Source organism: Sciurus vulgaris (assembly GCF_902686455.1).
Source record: "Sciurus vulgaris genome assembly, chromosome: 16".
NCBI classification, from domain to species: domain Eukaryota; kingdom Metazoa; phylum Chordata; class Mammalia; order Rodentia; family Sciuridae; genus Sciurus; species Sciurus vulgaris.
The window spans coordinates 26,999,025-27,017,648 of record NC_136477.1 but is presented as its reverse complement, the minus strand read 5'-3'; the positions used below and the strand labels follow the sequence as shown (position 1 = coordinate 27,017,648).

Here is an 18,624-nt window from a genome sequence, read left to right as displayed (position 1 = left end):
CCATACAACACAGCTTCTTGCTTGGAACACAGTAGCATCCAATGTTGTGTAAAAGGGAAAAATAATGAGTCAGCTGTAGGGGTTGTGGCAAGGAAGAGTTAGGTAGGATTTTTCTAGAACTAGAAAGGGCTGTTACAAATTTTTCTGGACAGGAACTCCAAAATGTCCTTCCTGTGGTGTTTCTGCGGGTGGTGATCCCAATTCAACTTCTATCAGGGCAATGTACATTCCACATGATGGACTTTATTTTGGGAGGGGTTCTTCAGGTTGAACCCAGGGGTGCTCTACCACTGAGCTACATTCCTAGCCCTTTTTATTTTGACACAGGGTCTGGTTAAGTCACCCAGGCTCTGCTTAAATTTGCAATCCTCCCACGGAGCTGGGATTACAGGTGTGCTCTATCTACTCTTGCCAGGCCCGACATGATGGACTTTTACATAAGATTTTTCAATTGGTTTCTGCTATTAAAAAATGTAAAGTCAGGCAGTAAGTGTAGCTCAGTGGTAGACAGGAGCTTAGCATGTGCAATGCCCTGGGTTCAAGCCTCAGTACCAAAAAAGGGGAAACAAAACAAACCTGATTCAGACACTTGGGTGCCACCACCCTCCAGGATACTTTTGCCCTGCACCAAGCAAGCCTATGGCAACAGAAGCTGGAGGACAATTACTGTATTTGAGGATTTTACAGACTCGTTCCTGAGCTGGGCTTTCCACTACGACCTTCACAAGTTATGCTTGTGTGATAAAAGAGCATGGAATATGAAACGGGGAACTACGATCCACAAGGAGGAAACCGGTGGTCAGGAAAGCACAGCATTTGCTAGTCAAGATCGTCAAATGTGGGGGTTTGGAGGTCATTGAGAACAGTTTTGTAGGTGCAGACTTAAAGAGCGAGGTGTGCTGAGGACCACTGGAAGACAGTCGCCCCTTTCCACCTGTGGATGCTCTGCGCGGTGGAGCTCTGTTCTGCCTTGGATGGGTACAAATTATCATCCCCCAGGATCCCCAGCTGCGCCTTTGTGTTTGTGGCGTGGAGGACCACTTATCAATTCCGAGAAGCCAGTCTTTTTCCGCCAATTAATCCGCCCATCAATAAAGATATGCCTCGCCCTCTACTCATGCGGAATTGGAGGACAGAGGAGTTCAGGCTAGGGCCTTAGAGTAGCAGGCATTGGGGATCTTGGGCTCAAGGGCGAGGGGCAGGAATCCCAGACGGGGTGGATGCTGGGTCCCCCCGGAGTTCCAGAGTGGGCAGAGCGCAGTGGTGGGCTTCTATCCAATTCCCCCACCTCTGAACCAACGCCTTGCTTGGCCTTCCAGCTGGTTGGTTGCACAAACGTCCTCCTAGGGGTGGCGGGCTGCTGGGCGGGGCCTCGGTGTTGTTGTTTCTCTGGAGCCCCGCCCCCAAGGGGGGCGCGGACCACGCGGCCAGAGGGCCCGCCTCCCCTCCCCCTCCCCGCCCAGCTCGCCCGCCTCTTTGTATCCAACATCCGGGTTTCCCTGCTGGCTCGGCTCCGTGGCCGCCGCTCAGGAGCCATTTTGGACTCGGTTCAGCTCCCCTCCCCCAACCCCTCCCCCCGTTCATGGCCCCTCCGGACTCGGCCCCTGCGCCCGGGGCCCGGGCCCAGCCCCGCTGCGCTATGCCTGAGTCGGGCGCGCCCCGGTCCGTGCCCCGCCGCCGTCCCCCGGCCCCCGCGTCGCCCCGAAGCCCGGGCCGCAGTCTGCGCCTCCCGCAGCGTCCCTGAGCCCGAGCCCGCACGCTGCCCGTGGACGAAGGTGCAGGAAGCGCGCGGGGAACTAGATCGAAAGAAGGAGCGGGAAGGAGAGCGCAGCCGCCGCCGGGCCCTGCGCGCCCCGGGAGCGCCGCGCGGCCCTGCCCGTGGGCTCCGGGTGTCCGCGGGGCGGCGCCGCGGAACATGACGGCGCCCTGGGCGGCCCTCGCCCTCCTCTGGGGATCGCTGTGCGCCGGTAAGGACGGGGCGCGGCGTGGGGGGCGCGGGGAGGGCGCGCGGGGCCGGCATGGGCGCCGCGCGCTGTTTACCAACAAAGGGCGGGCCCGCGGCCTCGTAGCCGCGCCACCTGCCCCCAGCCTGCACCTCCCTGCGGAGAGTGGGGGCGCGCCCGGCGCCCGCCTCCCAGATCTTGGGGACGATCTTTTCTGTGCTGTCGTCTGCGGGATTCTCACTCGCGGAGGCGGTCCGGCGATGGGGGCCAGGACCCGGAGCGACAGGGTCGGGGTTCAGGCTACGCGGGCGCGTGGAACCCAGGGAAAGAGTGAGGAAAACCTGAGCGTGGGGAAGGCAGCCAAGCGGGGCGGGCAGATCTAATCGGGGGCGGCGTGTCTGTAGATGCGGTAGCGGCCAGGGGAGGGTTGCCCGTCCCTCAGAGCCACTAGGTGTTGCGGAGCGAAGGGGGCGGCTGCACACAGCCCAGAGCCCTTTCATCCTGTCCCTCCAGTCTGCGTTGCGTTCCTCGCACGCCTGGCTGTTGGCACTGGCTCCCACCTGCTCCCGCTTTTCTCGCGGTGAGCTTCATATGCGGAGTAAGGTCACTTCGCGGCACTGCTTTGTTTGGGGCACCTGGGAGGGGAGAGTGGGGGTGGATAAGAAGGAAAACCAACAGGTCTCTGTTCGCTCTGGCCTCCCGGAGGCACGTGGCAGGCGTGGGTGACCCGTACGCAGCTCGGCCGCGGCCGTGTGGTTGGGGGTGTTCAATATGCGCGCGTTTGGTTTGGGATGTGTGGGTTCGGGTTATTCTCGCGGAGCTCTGCGGGGAAAGCGCATTTCCCAAGCCGAAGCACCGATTTTACTCTTGAGTGGTGCTGGCGTGTGTGTGTGCGCCCAACCCCAGTGGGCGAGCCGGCCAGGCTCTGGCAGTGCTGGGAAACGCGGAGAGCCGGACATTGAGGCTTCGGCGAAAAGCTCGGGGCGGTGGGGGCAGCTGGTGCCCGGCGGCCCGGGCGGTGGGTCCTGCGCGTCTTTGTTCCCAGCCCCCATTACACATGCAGCGCGGGTCCCCTGCCGCCCGTGGTGGCAGCAGTGCGAAGTCTGGGAAATCCGCGAGGGGCGGGGCCAGGCATGCAGGGGAGGGGCTGGGATCCCCGCTCTGCTGCGGGAGTGGGAATCTGGGCGAGAGTGGGGATGGAACGGACAATTCAGAACCGCACCCTCACTCTTCTCCCTTTTTCTTTGCAAGGTAGTGAGGCTTAACTGTTAATACCAACAACAGGAGAATTCCCACGTGGGCCTTGGAACCTGAATGCAGGGACCAGAGGTCAGAGACCACTTCTGGTACCTGGGTGCTCTGTGGGAAGCTGTGATGCTTGTGTTGAACCTTCCTCTCTACCGCACTCCCTTAACGTGCTGCTTTTGAGGATGCTTTTCCCCAAGGAGAGCTCCGAAGTGAAAGAGAAGGCATGGGCCTGACAAGGGACAGGAAGCAGCAGGCCGACCTGAGTACTCAGCTGCTCAGCAGCCCACCTGGCTGCCGCCAAGACCTCTTGGATTCCTGATCCCTAGACCAGTCTTGGCTTTGTAATTTTTTTTTTTTCTTTTTTTTTCTTTTTTTCCCTTTTTTGTTTTGGATACCAGGAATTGAACCTGGAAGGGCTTAAACGCTGAAACCCATTCTTAGCTCTCTTTTATTTTGAGACAGGCCAGGGTCTTGCTAAGTTGCTGAATCTGGCTTTGAACTTGAGATCCTCCTGCTTCAGCCTCCATGTCTGGCTCAGCGTGAGCTCTTTTAAGTTTAGTCCTCTCCTCAGGACAGGAAAGGATCTGGGATCTGGAGACCACCCTACCTCTAATTCCTCAGTGCAGCCTCAGCAGTCTCACCTTCTTCATTAAGCAGGATAGAGGGGGATGGGTCCCTGGGACTGTATTTCCTTCCTCTTTTCTCCCCTTGGGTTTTGTGCTCTGTACTAGCGGGAAGGTGGAGTAAGACTCCGAGGATCTCTGTTCTTGCCCTGGGAGGAAGGTGGAGTCGCTGGGTTTTTTGTTGTGCTTAAGCCAGCCAGTCCTTTTGACCAGTGCCCTGCCCCAGGCCTAGGGGGCTGAGCTGGCTTTCCTGTTTCTTTGACTTCAAGGTGGTCTTTCCTTCATAATCCTGGTTTGTTGTTTTTAATTATGCCCACCTTCTGCAGTACACAATGCACTGGTGAAAGAAGATCTTGAAAAGTTCTGTCCAACAGAAAAATAGAATGAACCATATGTATAACTCAAAATACTCTCGTAGTTGTGATAATAACCGTGTCTTGGTCTGCTCTGGTTGCCTTAACAAAATTCCATAGACTGGGTGGCTTAAATAGCAGTAGTTTATTTTCTTGTGGTTCTGGAGGCTGGAAGTCAGACCAGTATGTAGGCATGATTGGGTTTTGTTGAAGACTGTCTTACTTGCTTGCAGACAGCTGCCACCTCACTGCATTCTTATGACAGAAAGGGAGAATGATCACTTAAAGGTTACTAACCTTACAATAAGGGCCATAGCCTCATGGTCTAATCTAACCCTAATTCCTTCCAAAGGCCTCATCTCCAAATACTATTACATTGGGGTTTTAGTGCTTTTACATATGAATTTGGGGGGGACACATTCTTTTTCATAATGAGGAAGAATTATTTTAACAGTATATTTTATTTAATATGTAGAATAATTGCAACATTAAATCACTTTTACAAGTTAGTTTTTTTTTTAACTGTCTTTGAAGTCTAGTGTGCATCTTACACTTACAGAACATCTCATTTCTGACTTTCCACATTTCAAGTACTGTGTAGTCACATCTGGTTAGTTGTTATATTGGATGGCACAGGCCTAGAAGGAAAGGCAGAATTTACTCTGTAGTCAGAGGTCAGTTCTGTAAGTCTTTGTGATCTGTACCTTGCCGAGTATACAAGCCATTTGACTCTTGACTGCGATGAACATCCTAGATTCTCTGTATCTTTCAAGAACTCCTGATGTCTTTTTCTGTACTTGGAGTTCAGATCCTGGGGCCTTTGGGGCAGGGTGGAACACTGTCCTGAGCTGAGTGTCAGGAGCCATTCTCATAGGCTGACCACTTTCTGACACAGAAGTGTTTCTTATTCATTTTCTTGGGGGAGGATAAGTGAGTGAAGTGATCTTCAGCTCTATGGTCCAGTGTAGTAATGGACAGATATAGTCCTCAGAGCTATGGACCTCGGGGACCCCTCCCCTGGGGGGATGTCCTCTGGTACCTGTCCTTCTACCTGCTGGGCACTCCAGACTCTCTGGGTTGCTCTTTGGGAGAAGTGGTACCCTCTCTCGCTTCTTAGAGGCCCTAGATGATGTGAGACACTTGCCCATTTTCTCGGGTCCTGCAACTGGGGGAAAACAGAAAACGTAAGAGCCAGAAATCCATGGCCTCTTTGACCAGCTAACTTCTGTAGCTTACTCTTCTGCAGGTCTTTCTGGGCGTCAAAAACCCCCTAAATTCCCTGAACCAGCCCTGGCACTTCACCTAGGGAACTCCTTTGCAGGGAGCCCAGCAAAGAAGACCTATCCTACTCCATGGTCCTTTTTGTCACAAGCCCCTCTGAGAGTCTGGTTTAATACATTGTTGTTCTTCCCCCAGGAAAATGCCAACATATGTGCATGTGTATCTCTGTGTGCATATGCACATTTGTATGTGTACACGTTTTGCACTTTGATAAGGCTCAAAATTTTGGTTGACTTGCATGTAATTGTCCTCCTGAAGGGCAAGAGGTTCTTGGGTGTGGGTATACATTGAGCCTGTTCCTGCCTTGCTGCCTCTCCTTGCCCTATGAAGGCCACTGGACATCTCCTTTCCTTCGGCCTCTTGTGATTGCCCACTCTTCAGATTCCTTCCCTCATCTCTTCCTCTTCTACCAGGAAACCACCCCACTGATTGCCTATGCATTCAGCCCCCTACTTGGGGAGCTCAGTAGTGCCAATGGGAAATAAGAGGGGCATTGAGTCAGGAGTTTAGATCCACTTGCAGGTACTGAGCTGTCACCATGGATTAGGATCTCAAGGGTGAAGGGATAGGAGCAGGTCTGGTTAATACCTTTGAGAGTGAATGAATAGACAGCCCTGAGGCAGGGTCCTGGCTGCATGGACCTCTTTATCAAACAGGTTTTCTCAACTTTAGACACTACTGGCATTCCAGACTTGATGATTCTTTGTCATGTGTGGGGGTAATGGTGGTGGGGATGCTATCCTGTGTACTATGGTTGTTTAGCAACATATCCTGGCCTCTGCCCATTAATTCTAGTAGCTCCTTTCTAATGGTGACACTCAAAAAAGATATTGCTAAGTATCTTGAGGGCAAAATCATTCTTAGGTTGAGAACCAGTGGTCTAGAATGTTCTCTTGCTTTTAATGAGACAGACAGTTGGGGGAGATGAAGCTAATGGTTACACCTTCATCTTTGTTCCCTAGGATTCAGGCAGGATTAGAGGTTGGATTCTTCTCGAAACCTAGGAGATTCCTGCTTGGATAAACCTGGACAGTGTGTGAGAGTTTGGTTGAAATTAGTAGATCGTGTATATTGCTTGCCACTGAGGAGAATCCTGGCGTCCTTGAGTTTTCCCAGAAGTGGTTCGGGTTTCAGGGAGGCAGCCGTTGTGGGTGGCCAGGCAGCTTGCCTGCCTGCACCCGCCCACCCGCTCTGACTCTGGCCATCGCCTTGAGGCTGGCATGAGTGCCTTTCTCTCCCGCACGCGCAGAATGTCAGGAAGTGCCTGTTGGTGGGGCCTCTCCTCCTGCCTGGAACCCCCTCTCTGCTCACCTGGGAGCCCCACGAGCCGAGGCTGGCCCTGTCTGCCAAGAGGAGCACTGGGGTTGTAGCAGGACGCAGGCATGCCCTTTCCCCCGAGTGGGCCTGCTGGGTGGCGCTCTGAGGGACCACAGTGGCTGTGGGCCTGGAGCTCCCAGGCCGGGGACACCAGGGCAGTGGGGCAGCCTCTCCCCAAAGGTATGGGTGCAAGTCTCTCCCCTCTCCTCAGGGTGTGGTGGCCAGATGGAATCTGAGGACAGGGCCAGGCTTCCTCCTCTGGACCTGGGTAGGTGTGGTGGGCAGCACTGCCTGAGACAGGTGGTGGACATGGTTGATCTCTAAGAAGGCCTATGTGTGTGCTGGGCAGGCTGCGGGCCCCTGTGGCTGCCCCAACATTTATTTTCTACTCCTCCTCTCTCCTCGGCTCTGCCGGTGAGGGGCCTTGGAACTACTCCTTTCTGACCTGTAAACTCAGCGAGACACAGCTTGCTGCACTGGGAGCTAATTTCAAGCTGGACCTTAGGGTGGGAGGAAGTATTGTTACAAATCTCAGTTTCCAAGCACTCCACATCACTGGTGTGTGGAGTGTGTGCCGGGGTGGAGACTCATAGTGTCTTCTTTTTTACTCTTTCACAAGGAGATTTTGTTGCTTTCCTGGAATTCTTTATAGTCTTTCCCTTTCCTCCCATTCCATCGCCAGTCTTTTTGTTCCAGAAGAAACACTCACCCCTTTTCTGGGCTTCCTTTTTGGTCTCTGGTTCTCTACCAGACTCCCAGGTCAGTCCCAGCCCCAGAGGTTCCTGCTCCTCAAGGTTCTGTGGGGCTGTCCCTGGGTACCAGGTTGCTGGGTGAGGAGATGCTGCTGCCTCTTCCGGGTCTTTGTTTATGGAGGTTGTTAGTGGAATCTCCACCTAAGACAATGTAGGTACTGGAAATCAGCGGATCACACAGGCTGGGATTGTTCTGGGGGTCAGCTGTGCCTCCTTCTGGCTCAGGATCAGTAATGACTTCCTGCTCTGGACAGTTCCTGCTTTGCCCTGGTTATTCCTATCTTGCTGTACGTTTACATGGTACCTTTTTCATGTCCTCTTGGGTACTGGAAGCTCCAGCTGGCTGTTTTCATTCATGGACATGTGATCCATGAAAGCCTGTGTTGGAAAAGAAGCCTGACCCACTGGCAGATTTGTGGACCTGTGCCCTGGGGAGTATTGTCTAGAGGGGCCTGTGCTCCTCAAAAATGGGGCTTCTCCTTCGTGACTAGTTTCTGGGCTGGAGCTAAGGTGTTTTGTGAGGCAAGCTTATGCTCCTGTTTGCAAATGTGTTCCTCGGCAGACTATTTCAGTTCCACTCTGACAACCAGGGAGGCTAAAATTAGTTCTGAGGAAGGAAAAGGAAGACTGGTTGGTAACCCAAGCCCTTGGCTGGAGGATGGAGGAGGCTGCTTCCCTGGATCTGTGACTGAACATTTCAGAGGATGTGACCAGACCAGCTGTTGTCTGTCCATCTGGGGAGAGAGAGGGGTCCTTGTTTGACTCTCTGACCTGAACCAATTAAAACAGGAGGCTGACTTGGAACCTGACTCTTGAGTGTCAGTGCCAGGATGTTTTTTCCTTTCAGGCTAAGCAGTGGTGCATAGTGTTTTCATGTATGAGGACAATGCTTTTTGATGCCTAGTATCACTGACAGCCTTCTTTCCTTCCTACCTTCAACGTGGATTCAGAAAGCATGCTTAGGCTCTCAGAGCTTTGGGCTGGCAGGCATAAGTTCAGACCTTTATTTGATGTACTTTTGAGAACTTCCCATCTAAGTTTGGAGTGGTCTTAGAGGGGAAAAGTCTTGTGGCCCAGGACTCAAGGAAAGGTTCAGCCTCTGCATGGAAGACGTAAAGATCAAGGCTCAGCTGCTCTGTGACTTAGAAATTAGAGGGACAGAGGATTAGAGAGGTAACTTCTAGTTTTTCTTCTTATCTGCTGGCCTTTCCTCTGACCCCTCTAGAGGCTTAAGGGTGGATCTTGCAGGGCCATAAGAAAGTAGAAGAAAGGCTAGGGAATAGGATCCTCATTCCTCTACCCTCTCAAACCTCCCCTCACCCGAGGGTCTCCTAGTTAGCTGCTCTGGTGTATAGCTGGGAGAGGAGAAGTCACAGTGGCCCTAATTTCTTTTCCCATTTTAAATTTTAGTTGAATATATAACATACATTTACTCAATTGCAGAAATTAACAGTTAAAACCAGGGTCTCTTTTACCACCTTTGTACCCCTCTAAAGGTAAGCCTTTTAAGGTAATGTATATTCTTGTATACAATGTATTATTCATGTGCATCAACAGGAAGTACTTAGAGAAATGGAGAGGGTTTTTTTTTTTTGTTGTTGTTTAACCTAAAAAGATATCACTTTTTTTCAGGCACTGAATTGAAGTGTAAAATTACAGAATAGTGTAATTATGGATGGAGGTGTGGCTTAGTGGTAGATCACATGCTTAGCAAGTACAAGGACCTGGGTTAATCGCCAGCACCAAAAACCAGCAAAAAAGAAGTGAGTGCTCATAAGAATATTCACTAACTGAATACATCTATGTGATAAGTGCCCAGATCAAGAACCATGTTTATCATACCTCTTAAACCACCAGCCTCCCTTCTCTCCCCTGCCACATCTCTTCAGCTTTGCTGGGATTGAAACCCAGGGACTCCTGCGTACTAAGCACATTCTGTCCCACTGAGATACCCTGGCCCCCATGCGTCTTGTGTTCATTCCAGTCACTGCCTCTAATCAGCCCTTGAGGGTGATTAGTTTCGTGACTTGCACCAGCATAAATGAGCTTTCCTGTTTTTGCACTTTATGTGAATGGACTCATACATGTGAACTATTTTTTGCCTGTCTTTTGTTCACCATTTCTTTGATCTTCATCTAGTTCCCATGTCTTTTAAAACTCAGATCCATTTTGTCAACCTTTAATACACATAGATTACTTTGATCTTTTTAATAGCTGTGTAAAGTTGCAAAATTTTAGATAGACTACATTCTATCTAGTTTCCTGTTGATGAACACTGTGCATATCATTTATGCAGATTGTTTCTTAAAGAGAGATGACAAAAAGAATGACTTCTGGGTCATATGAAGTGTATATTTTATATTTTACTAGATACTGAAAATGGCTAATTATTACTACTACTGCCACTACTGTTGTTATTACAGGTGATGGCAGGATGTGTGGAAGTTAGGTGAGATGGCGGTTGGCCCTCTGTGGCAGTCAGTGAGCAAACTTCTAACTCTTCATTCCACCTCCTCCTGTAATGCCTCTTAAAGTTTCCTGATAGGAGAGGGCTCACTTCCATTGGCTTACTCTCTGAGGAGAGACTGGGAGGCTGCTCTCTTTTGAGTGTCTGAGTACTGTGCCGATGATGGACAGCACAGTGAACCATCTAGGATGTGCTGGTCTGGGTTTGGGGTACACATGCATGTGTGTTTCTTTGATCACTTACCATGCTCCTTGCTGCCTTACCTTTGAGAGGGACTAAGTCATTTGTTGACGGTAGCCAGAGAACTCTGGGTCACTTACAGTAAGTGCAATACATTTGACAAAATCCTGGCTTGGTAAGATTTTAATTTTATATTTGGATTATGACAGGAGGGGCTCAGGTGAATTTCTATTCCTGGCTGATTGTATGACTTGTTCCTTTGTACAGCACTGTATCATAGTGTGCTGAAGAAACGGGGAGAAAGATTGGGATGACTGGTTCTTTAACGCCACCCCCTGTCCCCTGCATTTCTCAGTCTCTATTCAGCATGTTGCCTACTCTTTCTCTACTATTGTCCTGGGATTCCTAGAGTTAGCCCACTTTTCAGACTCTGCTCATGGATTTAGATGACACTGAGTTTGTGGAAACGTTTCTAATATGAAAAACAATCAGTTTGCCTACGTTATTTAGGTGATGTGTATTGTCTACCTTAGTCTGCTTAGGTTGCCATAACAGAATACCATAGGTGACTTAACAGAAACTTGTTTTCTGCCAGTTCTAGAGGCTTGAAGTCCAAGATTAAGATTCTGGCGGGGTTGATTTCTGATGGGGCTCTTATTTTTTTGGTTCTGAGAACTGAGCCCAGGGGTTCTTAACCACTGAGACACATCCCAGCCCTGTTTTATATTTTATTTAGAGATAGGGTCTTGCTGAGTTGTTTAAAGCCTCGCTAAGTTGCTGAGGGCGGCATTGAACTTGCAGCCCTCCTGCCACAGCCTCCTGAATGGTTGGGATTACAGGCATACATCACCCGCCTGGCTTCTGGTGGGGTTTTTTGTCTTACAGGTAACCACGTTCTTGTTATGTCTTCACATGACTTTTTCTCTATGCACACTCCAGAGTCTCTCAGAATAGTCCCATTGAATTAGAGGCCTGCCTTTATGACCTATTTAACCTTAATTATCTCCTCTAACTACAGTCCCATTGGAGGTTAGGGTGTCAACCTAAATGAATTTTGCATAGACACAGTTCAGTCCATGACAGCTTAAAACAGTGAAGTTGTTTGAAAGTGAATTGTTTTCCTCTGAGTTATGTTTTGGAATGATAGCTACTTTGTTTCAAAGCTTTGCTCTGGGTTCTCTGTTCTTTTTCAACACTTTCTGTGGGAAATCTTATATATGCTGGTGGGTTTGGGTTTCTGTGTATTTATAGATGTGTCCTTGCAAGAAGTGAGCATATTATGATCCTGAAAAAATGTCTAGAAGCTGAGTAAAAAGTAGATATGGGGTCTTCCTCTTCTGATAATCAGAACCAGCCTCCTTTCTGAGGACAGTTGGAAAAACGGATAAACTAAAGAAGACTTCTGATTGAAGGCACTGTACAGCTGAGAGAGTAGACTTATCAGGCCAGGATCTGTGTGAGAACAAAGACCCAGGGTGATGACTTTGGGGTTTGGGTTTTTTTTTCCAATCATTCATAGGGGCAGTTGAGAGACTGAGCTTTGTATTTGATAGCCTTGTGGGGTTAGGAAGACAGGAATTGAAGTTCTAAGCAGATGGTAGGTATAGTTAAACTCTCCTTTTAGGTTGGAACTCCAAAGACCAAGGGGTGAGGTAGACTCCAAATCAGTTAAACCGTAAAGTTGGATTAAAATGTTCTGGGATTAATGGTATCTTTAACGCCTGACAGAAGCACATGTAAAGTCTTTCTGCATTCTTGTCCTCACACTTACTTCAGTAAACAATTTGTAAATTTAGTGACTGGCTGATGATTTGAAATAAAGAGCCAGCAGAAATATCACAGTTAAATCAGGCCTGGATGAACTCCAGATTGGAATTATCATGTACATATTTTAAAGTAGCATTGCTTGCTGTGGTTAAGGAGATGAACCAGTGAGAATTTCAACAGAGAGGAAAGATCTGTTATAGAACTAATGTGTATAATAACAGAAATTAAGAACCTGTACATTGATTTTATCAAATTAGGTGCAACTGAAGAGAGGATTAGAGAATTGGATGCTAGATCAGAAGATGTACTGAACCATGGAGAGACAAAAGGAAGGATGATACAGAGAAAGAGAAAACAGAACAAAGTGATAAGGTCTAAGATCCAGGCACTCACAGTCACAGAAGTAAAGGAGAGAGAATAAGGTAGACCAGACAACAGTTGAGAACTTTCTAAAACTATTGAAAAACAAAGTTGTAGTTTAAAGAAGTCCTGCCAGTCCCAGGTAAGATAATAAATAAAACAATCTACACCTATTTCCATCACAGTCAAATTTAAAAAACCCAAGGTGGAAAGATCTTAAAAGCAGCTAGTAAGGAAAGACATTAAAATTTAAAGATATAGTTATACTGACAGCTAACTTAACAGAAAAAATGGAAATTGGAAGACAATAGAACAATAACTTTAAGCCTTGAAAGAAATAGCTGTCAATCCAAAATTATATCAAGTGAAATTATCTTTCAAGAATGAAGATATCAGGTAAAGAAGGTAGTTTTTTCCCTTTATTATGATTATGTTTTTAAAAGGTAATTCTTGGACCGAGGATGTGGCTCAAGAGTAGTGTTTGCCTAGCATTTGTGACTCACTGGGTTCAGTTCCTAGCACCACCAATAAACAAATGAATTTTTTTTTTTTTTTTTTGCGGTGCTAGGGATCGAACCCAGGGCCTTGTGCTTGAAAGGTAAGCACTCTACCAACTGAGCTATCTCCTCAACCACCAAATGAATATTAAACATGGATGCAAATGTCTGCATTGAAAAAAAAGAAAAGAAGGTAATTCTTTAGGCCGAAGGAAAATGATCCAGATAGAAGGTCAGATGTAGATAGAAATGAAGAGCAACAAAAATGGTAAATATTCAATCCTTGATTGTATGAAAAGAATAATGTGGTATTGAATTTGAAATACAAAAACAAAGTGCATGGCAACATTTTTGTATGTGGGAGTAGAGTGAAAATGGAGTTAAGTTGTAGCAAATGTTCTTTTTGTCTCGGAATAGGGTGGAGGTACCAATTAATGTTAGTTGGCCTTTTATATCCTAGGCAAGAACTCTGTCACTGATCTACATCATAAGCCCTAATATTAGATTTTGATAGGTCAGGAAAACATGCTCTTATCTCCAGGGTAACCACTACAGGATAGAAAGAGATAACTTTCAAGCCAAAAAATTGGGACAAGCAAAGTAATAGAGAATTCATCCTGTTGAAAAGAAAGCAAAAGAAGAGAGGTAAGAGAACATAGAACAGGTGGGATAAATAGAACTAATTACTCTAATGAACATATCATGTAAAAATCCTTAGCTGTTCACAAGTAGAATGCAGAAATATGTAAAAATTCAAATACATTATAACCACATTTTTCTTAATCCCAGGGATACATTATAACAATTGAAGATTAGTCTAATCCACCATGTTAACAGTAAAGGAGGGTGAGCTATATGACATAGGTGTAGAGAATACTTTAATATTTAATCTTTACTAAATCCTCAGAGTAAGGCAATTGTGAAATACAAACAACCATCTATATTGATACTTAAGAGGAAGAAAAAAGTTGAAGTAGTCTTTCCAATAAAAGTCAAAAAACATTTATGTTCTCTGACGTGATATTTCATAGACATAAGAACTTGTTTCATTGTTAGGAAATACAATGTACTAACTGGTGAGACTTCACAAGGGAAATAAGTTATCCATTTTGATGTTTCAGTGTTGTAAAATTTCATATTCTCTCTCTAACTTATATCAACATAGAACATTTATTGTCATCAATTTATTTTCAGCCTGTCTAGGTGAATTTTAAATTTCAGATATTGTGTTTTTCAGTTTGAGAATTTTAATTAGGTTCTTTTTATTTATTTATTTATTTAATGTGGTGCTGAGGATCAAATCCAGTGCCTCACGTGTGCCAGGCAAGCGCTCTACCACTGAGCCACAATCCCAGCCCTTCTTTATTTTTTATAGGTTCTGTTTCTTCTCTGAAATAACCCATCAGTGCATTTCATTAGAACACATTTTCCTCTCTCCTTTAGAGTACTTCTGATGCCTTCTTTACCATCATTGCTAATTTCAGCATCCAGTTATTTTAGGACTGGTCTCCAATGATTTTGTTTTTTCTTGAATATGGGGCACATATTCCTATTTTTTATATAATCTTGGCTTGTATCTGATTGTTGTGAATGATAGTTGTAGAGACTTTGGGTATGGGGCCTTTTCTAAGGCATGATTTTGTTCTTTTTTTTTTTGGTCTAACAGGTAATTATACTGACTGAATTTTTTTGTAGTGTGCAGGTACTGAAATATTGTTCAGTTGCTGGAGGCTGATTTGGTTGCTGGAGTCTGTTGAATCCTGTGTAATGCAGGCATAGCCAGCCATTTGAACTGAGTTTATATGTTGACAGTGGCTCCTGGCTGGTGTGGCTGTTACTCTTTCTTGCTCCTTACTCTGAATATACCCATCACTTATCTCCTATGTTTGGATCTTTGAATTTTTTTGTTTCCTCTCTCCTTTTGGTGGCGCACACTCTTCAGTACATTTTGAGAAAGGATAAATAGGAAGTAGATTTTGTAATCTGTTATTTTCTCTTTTCTGCCTCTGCCTTTCATCAGTAGTTACTGGGTATGGGCTTGTAAATAGGAAATCATTTCCAAATTGTGAAGATACTTTCCATTGTATTCTACCTTCCAAGTAGACTACTGGGTTCAAAGTCAATTGGATTCCTGATTCCTTATAAGTGAAGATTCTCTCTTCCTAGATACTTATTACAGAATCTTTTCTTGTCTTCACTATTGTGAAATTTCACATGATGAGCCTTGGTGGAGTCCTGTTTTCATCCACTGTGCTGGTCATTGATTTCCTCTTCTTCTCTTCCCTCATTCCATTTTTTTTTTTTTTTTTTTTTTTGGTACGGGGATTGAACTCAGCGGCACTTCACCACTGAGCCACATCCGCAGCCTTTTTTTGTCTATTATTTAGATACAGGGTATTGCTGAGTTGCTTAGGGCCTTGCTAAGTTGTTGAGGCTGGCTTTTAACTTTTGATCCTCCTACCTCAGCCTCCTGGGTGAGGATTGGGATTACAGGCGCCCACCACTGTGCATAGCCATTTTTGTTTTCTTGTACTGGAACTTGTTGTTTAGGTTTTGGACTTCCTGGACTGCACCTCAAAAAAACTTGAATTTTCTTCTCTATTGTTTTCTATATCTTTGTATGCTTGCTTTACTTTTTTGATGACATTTCTTTAATTTTATCATCTAATCCTTCTGTTGATTTTTTTCATTTCTGCCATTGTGTGCGCATGTTTGCGTATGTAAAATCCCATGGATGCATTATCTTTTCTCTTGATAATGATGTAATTCCTTTTACATTTTCTTCTCCTTGCATAGTCTGTTTTTTTCCAAATTGTCTTTTTTTCTACCTGTTTTTATCTTTGTTGTTCACTAAATGGCTTTCTTAGAGCTGTTCATATTTAAAGACGAACCTGAATACCAGTTGAAAACTCGGAGCTCTTGAGTGAAGCTGGCCACTGGTCTGGGGATTGGATTGGGCTTGTTTTGGAACTAGTAAGATTCCCTGAAAAGTCTCTTCCGATTTTTTCTCTGGAGACTGCCAACATGCTAGAAGCCATAGGGGGAAGAAAGCCAGGGTATTGTATCTGCGTTTGGTATGTTCTGTGTTTCTCCTATTTCACAGTGTGATTTGGTGCCCTCAGATTTACCTGCTTCTCTCTGCAGAGGCTCTCTGTTTTATCATCTTCAGAAAATGAACTTCATGTCCCTGCTGGTTTGGGGTGGGGCAGCCTCCCGCCCCAAGTGATGGTAGGACTTCAGTGTCCGCTTGTTCCATACTAGTTGACCCTTCTGTCTTTGGACTCTTCCAGAGACATCTGGTGTCACAAATTCCCAAGCGTTGTGGAAATCATGTTGCTTCTCATCTTTCTGTATAGTCAACATTTAAGAATCTGTGTGGTTAATTACTTATGTATCTGCTTTCCAGCATTGAAGTTTCATTTCTGTAGTTTTCTCCTGTTCTTGTCCACATGGGTTTATTCCTTAGACATTTTTTTTTTCTTTGCTGTAAAGTGGGATTATAGGAGGGAGTGAAAGGAAATGTTTGTTTATGATCCTTGTCCTTTACCTATAAGCTGTCTCTCCAGTGTTCTTCAGGAATGACAGGGAATGGAGAAAGATGTGTGCTTCTGAGAATGGCCCTGGCCACTCCTTCTGTGGGGGGAGATGGTGCCAGGGACTTGTTTACAAAATCCAATCTGGAATTGACTTGAGGTGACCTGGCTTGGTTCCTTGTTTCTAGGCTAGGCTTTGGAAGGCAGATGGGGCTCCTCCTGTCATCTTGGAAAGTGCTCCTGGGCTTCGACTCCTGGCATTAAATCAGCTGAAAAGCCTCATACAAAACATAGGAATGCTAGAAAAACTATAATATCCTTTTAAAATGCATCTAGATGGCCCATTTGTACGAATAAGGGAAAAGCAAAAAGGTGATAGGAGCTAGACTGTGTGCCTCAACTAATTGAAATTACTTACTCCCTCGTCTTTGCCCATCTCTATATAATTTAGAGACGTAGGTTTAGTAGCTGTGTTAGGGTCAGGACATAAGATTTGGAATTGGGACTGAAGCCTTCACATCTTCAGACTTCCAGGCTTTTTACCTTCAGTATAAGTGTATACTAGAAGAAATATCCTTTTGTTGACAAAGAGACTAGATAATTAATTTTCTTGGCCTAAGGTGATGGGGGAGGAGTGAGGTTAGGTGTAGTTTCCCCTGAGTGTTTATAACCATAGACCTGTGTGCACATGAGCTTGGAGCTGAAGTTTATATCATTCTGCTCTCTGGGAAACTCTAAATTGAGAAATTAAAGTGGTTCCAAATCGGTAATTGGGAGTTTGGCAGAAGCAAAAAAATATAAATGATCTCTGGAAGGTTGCCCCCTCAAACTTGGTCTCACAAAATATTCCCACAGAAAAGGTTCCATTGAACATAAGCTCATTATCCAAAATTCTAAAATATGTGAGGAAACTACCATGAGTGAAAATTATCAGAAATAAGAAATGTCAGAAATAGATTTTCAAGAAGTTAAGTTATGGAATTATAAGAAGGAATTAGAAGTATGACAAAGAACAAAAGTACCACAATACATGAGGAAGTTTTTTTTTTTTTTTGCAGTACTGTGTATCAAACCCAGGACTTTGTACATGCGAGGCAAGCCCTCTATCATGGAGCTATGTACCACCAGAACAAGTTTTGTCTTTTTAAAAAATAAAACTTAGAGAAATGAAAACGAGAATAGTTGCATGTATAAATTAAATAGAAGAGCTAAACAGAAGATTAGACACAGTGAAAGAGGCAATTAGTGAATTGGAAGATAGCACTTAAGGAATTATCTATAATGGCATTTAGACAAAATTGGAAAACATGAAAGTAGGGACATCTTAGTCTGTTTTCTGCTGCTATAACAGAATACCACAGACTGGGTAATTTTATGAGCAATATGAATATAGTTGGTTCACTGTTCTGGAGGTTGTGAAGTCCAGGAGTATGGTGTTAGTATTTGGTGAGGTATTTGTTTATGATCCTTGTCCTTTATCTGGACAAGGGATTTTGATATGGTGAAGGGATCATAAGAAGAGAGAAAAAGAGTGGGGGTCTTTTATAACTCACTTCCAAAGATGACTAACCCACTCTGTGATAATGATATTAGTCCACTTGTGAAGACAGCCCTTATAGCTAATCATCTCTTAAAAGTCTTCTCAGCTTTGTTACATAGGGGATTAAGTTGCCAGATTTTGAATTTTGGGGGACACATACAAACCACAACAGTGTAAGTTAAGAGACTAGATGGAACAAGAAGGTCTAATTTTCGTGCAATAGGGATTTCATAATCATAGAATAGGGCAATGCAGTACTCCAACTGAAAATAGCCATGAGTTTCTCAGAATTGGTAAGTGGCATGAATCTTCAAACTCTAAAATCATAGTGAACCCCAGTTAGTATAAATTTAAATATATCCTTATACACATTCCTTATAGTGAAACTATAAAGAGAAGAAGTAAGAAAGTAGCTAGAAAGGAAAAGACAGATTATCGATATAGTTAAAGTGTAGTGGATTTTTAAACAACAATAGTGGAAGTCAGAAAATACCACTAAGAAGTATTTTCAAAATGCTGAGAAAAAATAACTTGAATCTAAAATTTTATGTTCATTTTAAACTGATTTAGGAAGAAAGATAAAACATTTTCAGAAAGATAAAGGCTCTTCTATTTTTTATGTAAAAATGAATTTTAATGTTATGTACAACTAAAAAGAACCAAAAAAAAATAAAAAAAGCAGAAAAATGATAAATTTGAATAGTACTAATCAAAATGTCTAGAACCTATGCAGAGAAATATAAAATTGCACTAATGAAAGGCT

General features: G+C 45.0%; 1 protein-coding gene across 2 annotated transcripts in view; it reads left to right on the top strand.

The window, feature by feature from the left end:
- The first annotated feature begins 1,516 nt into the window (after nt 1-1,516).
- Nucleotides 1,517-18,624, top strand: part of ACVR2B (activin A receptor type 2B) — a 40,057-nt gene continuing 22,949 nt past the window's right edge. The window contains exon 1 of one of the 2 annotated variants that reach the window (XM_079116086.1): nt 1,517-1,967. In XM_079116086.1, the coding sequence (XP_078972212.1) occupies nt 1,916-1,967 (52 nt within the window). In that variant the 5' untranslated portion in view covers nt 1,517-1,915. Of the gene's footprint in view, nt 1,968-2,002; nt 2,274-18,624 lie in introns of those variants that run through there. The other variant, XM_079116085.1, reaches the window with a different exon arrangement.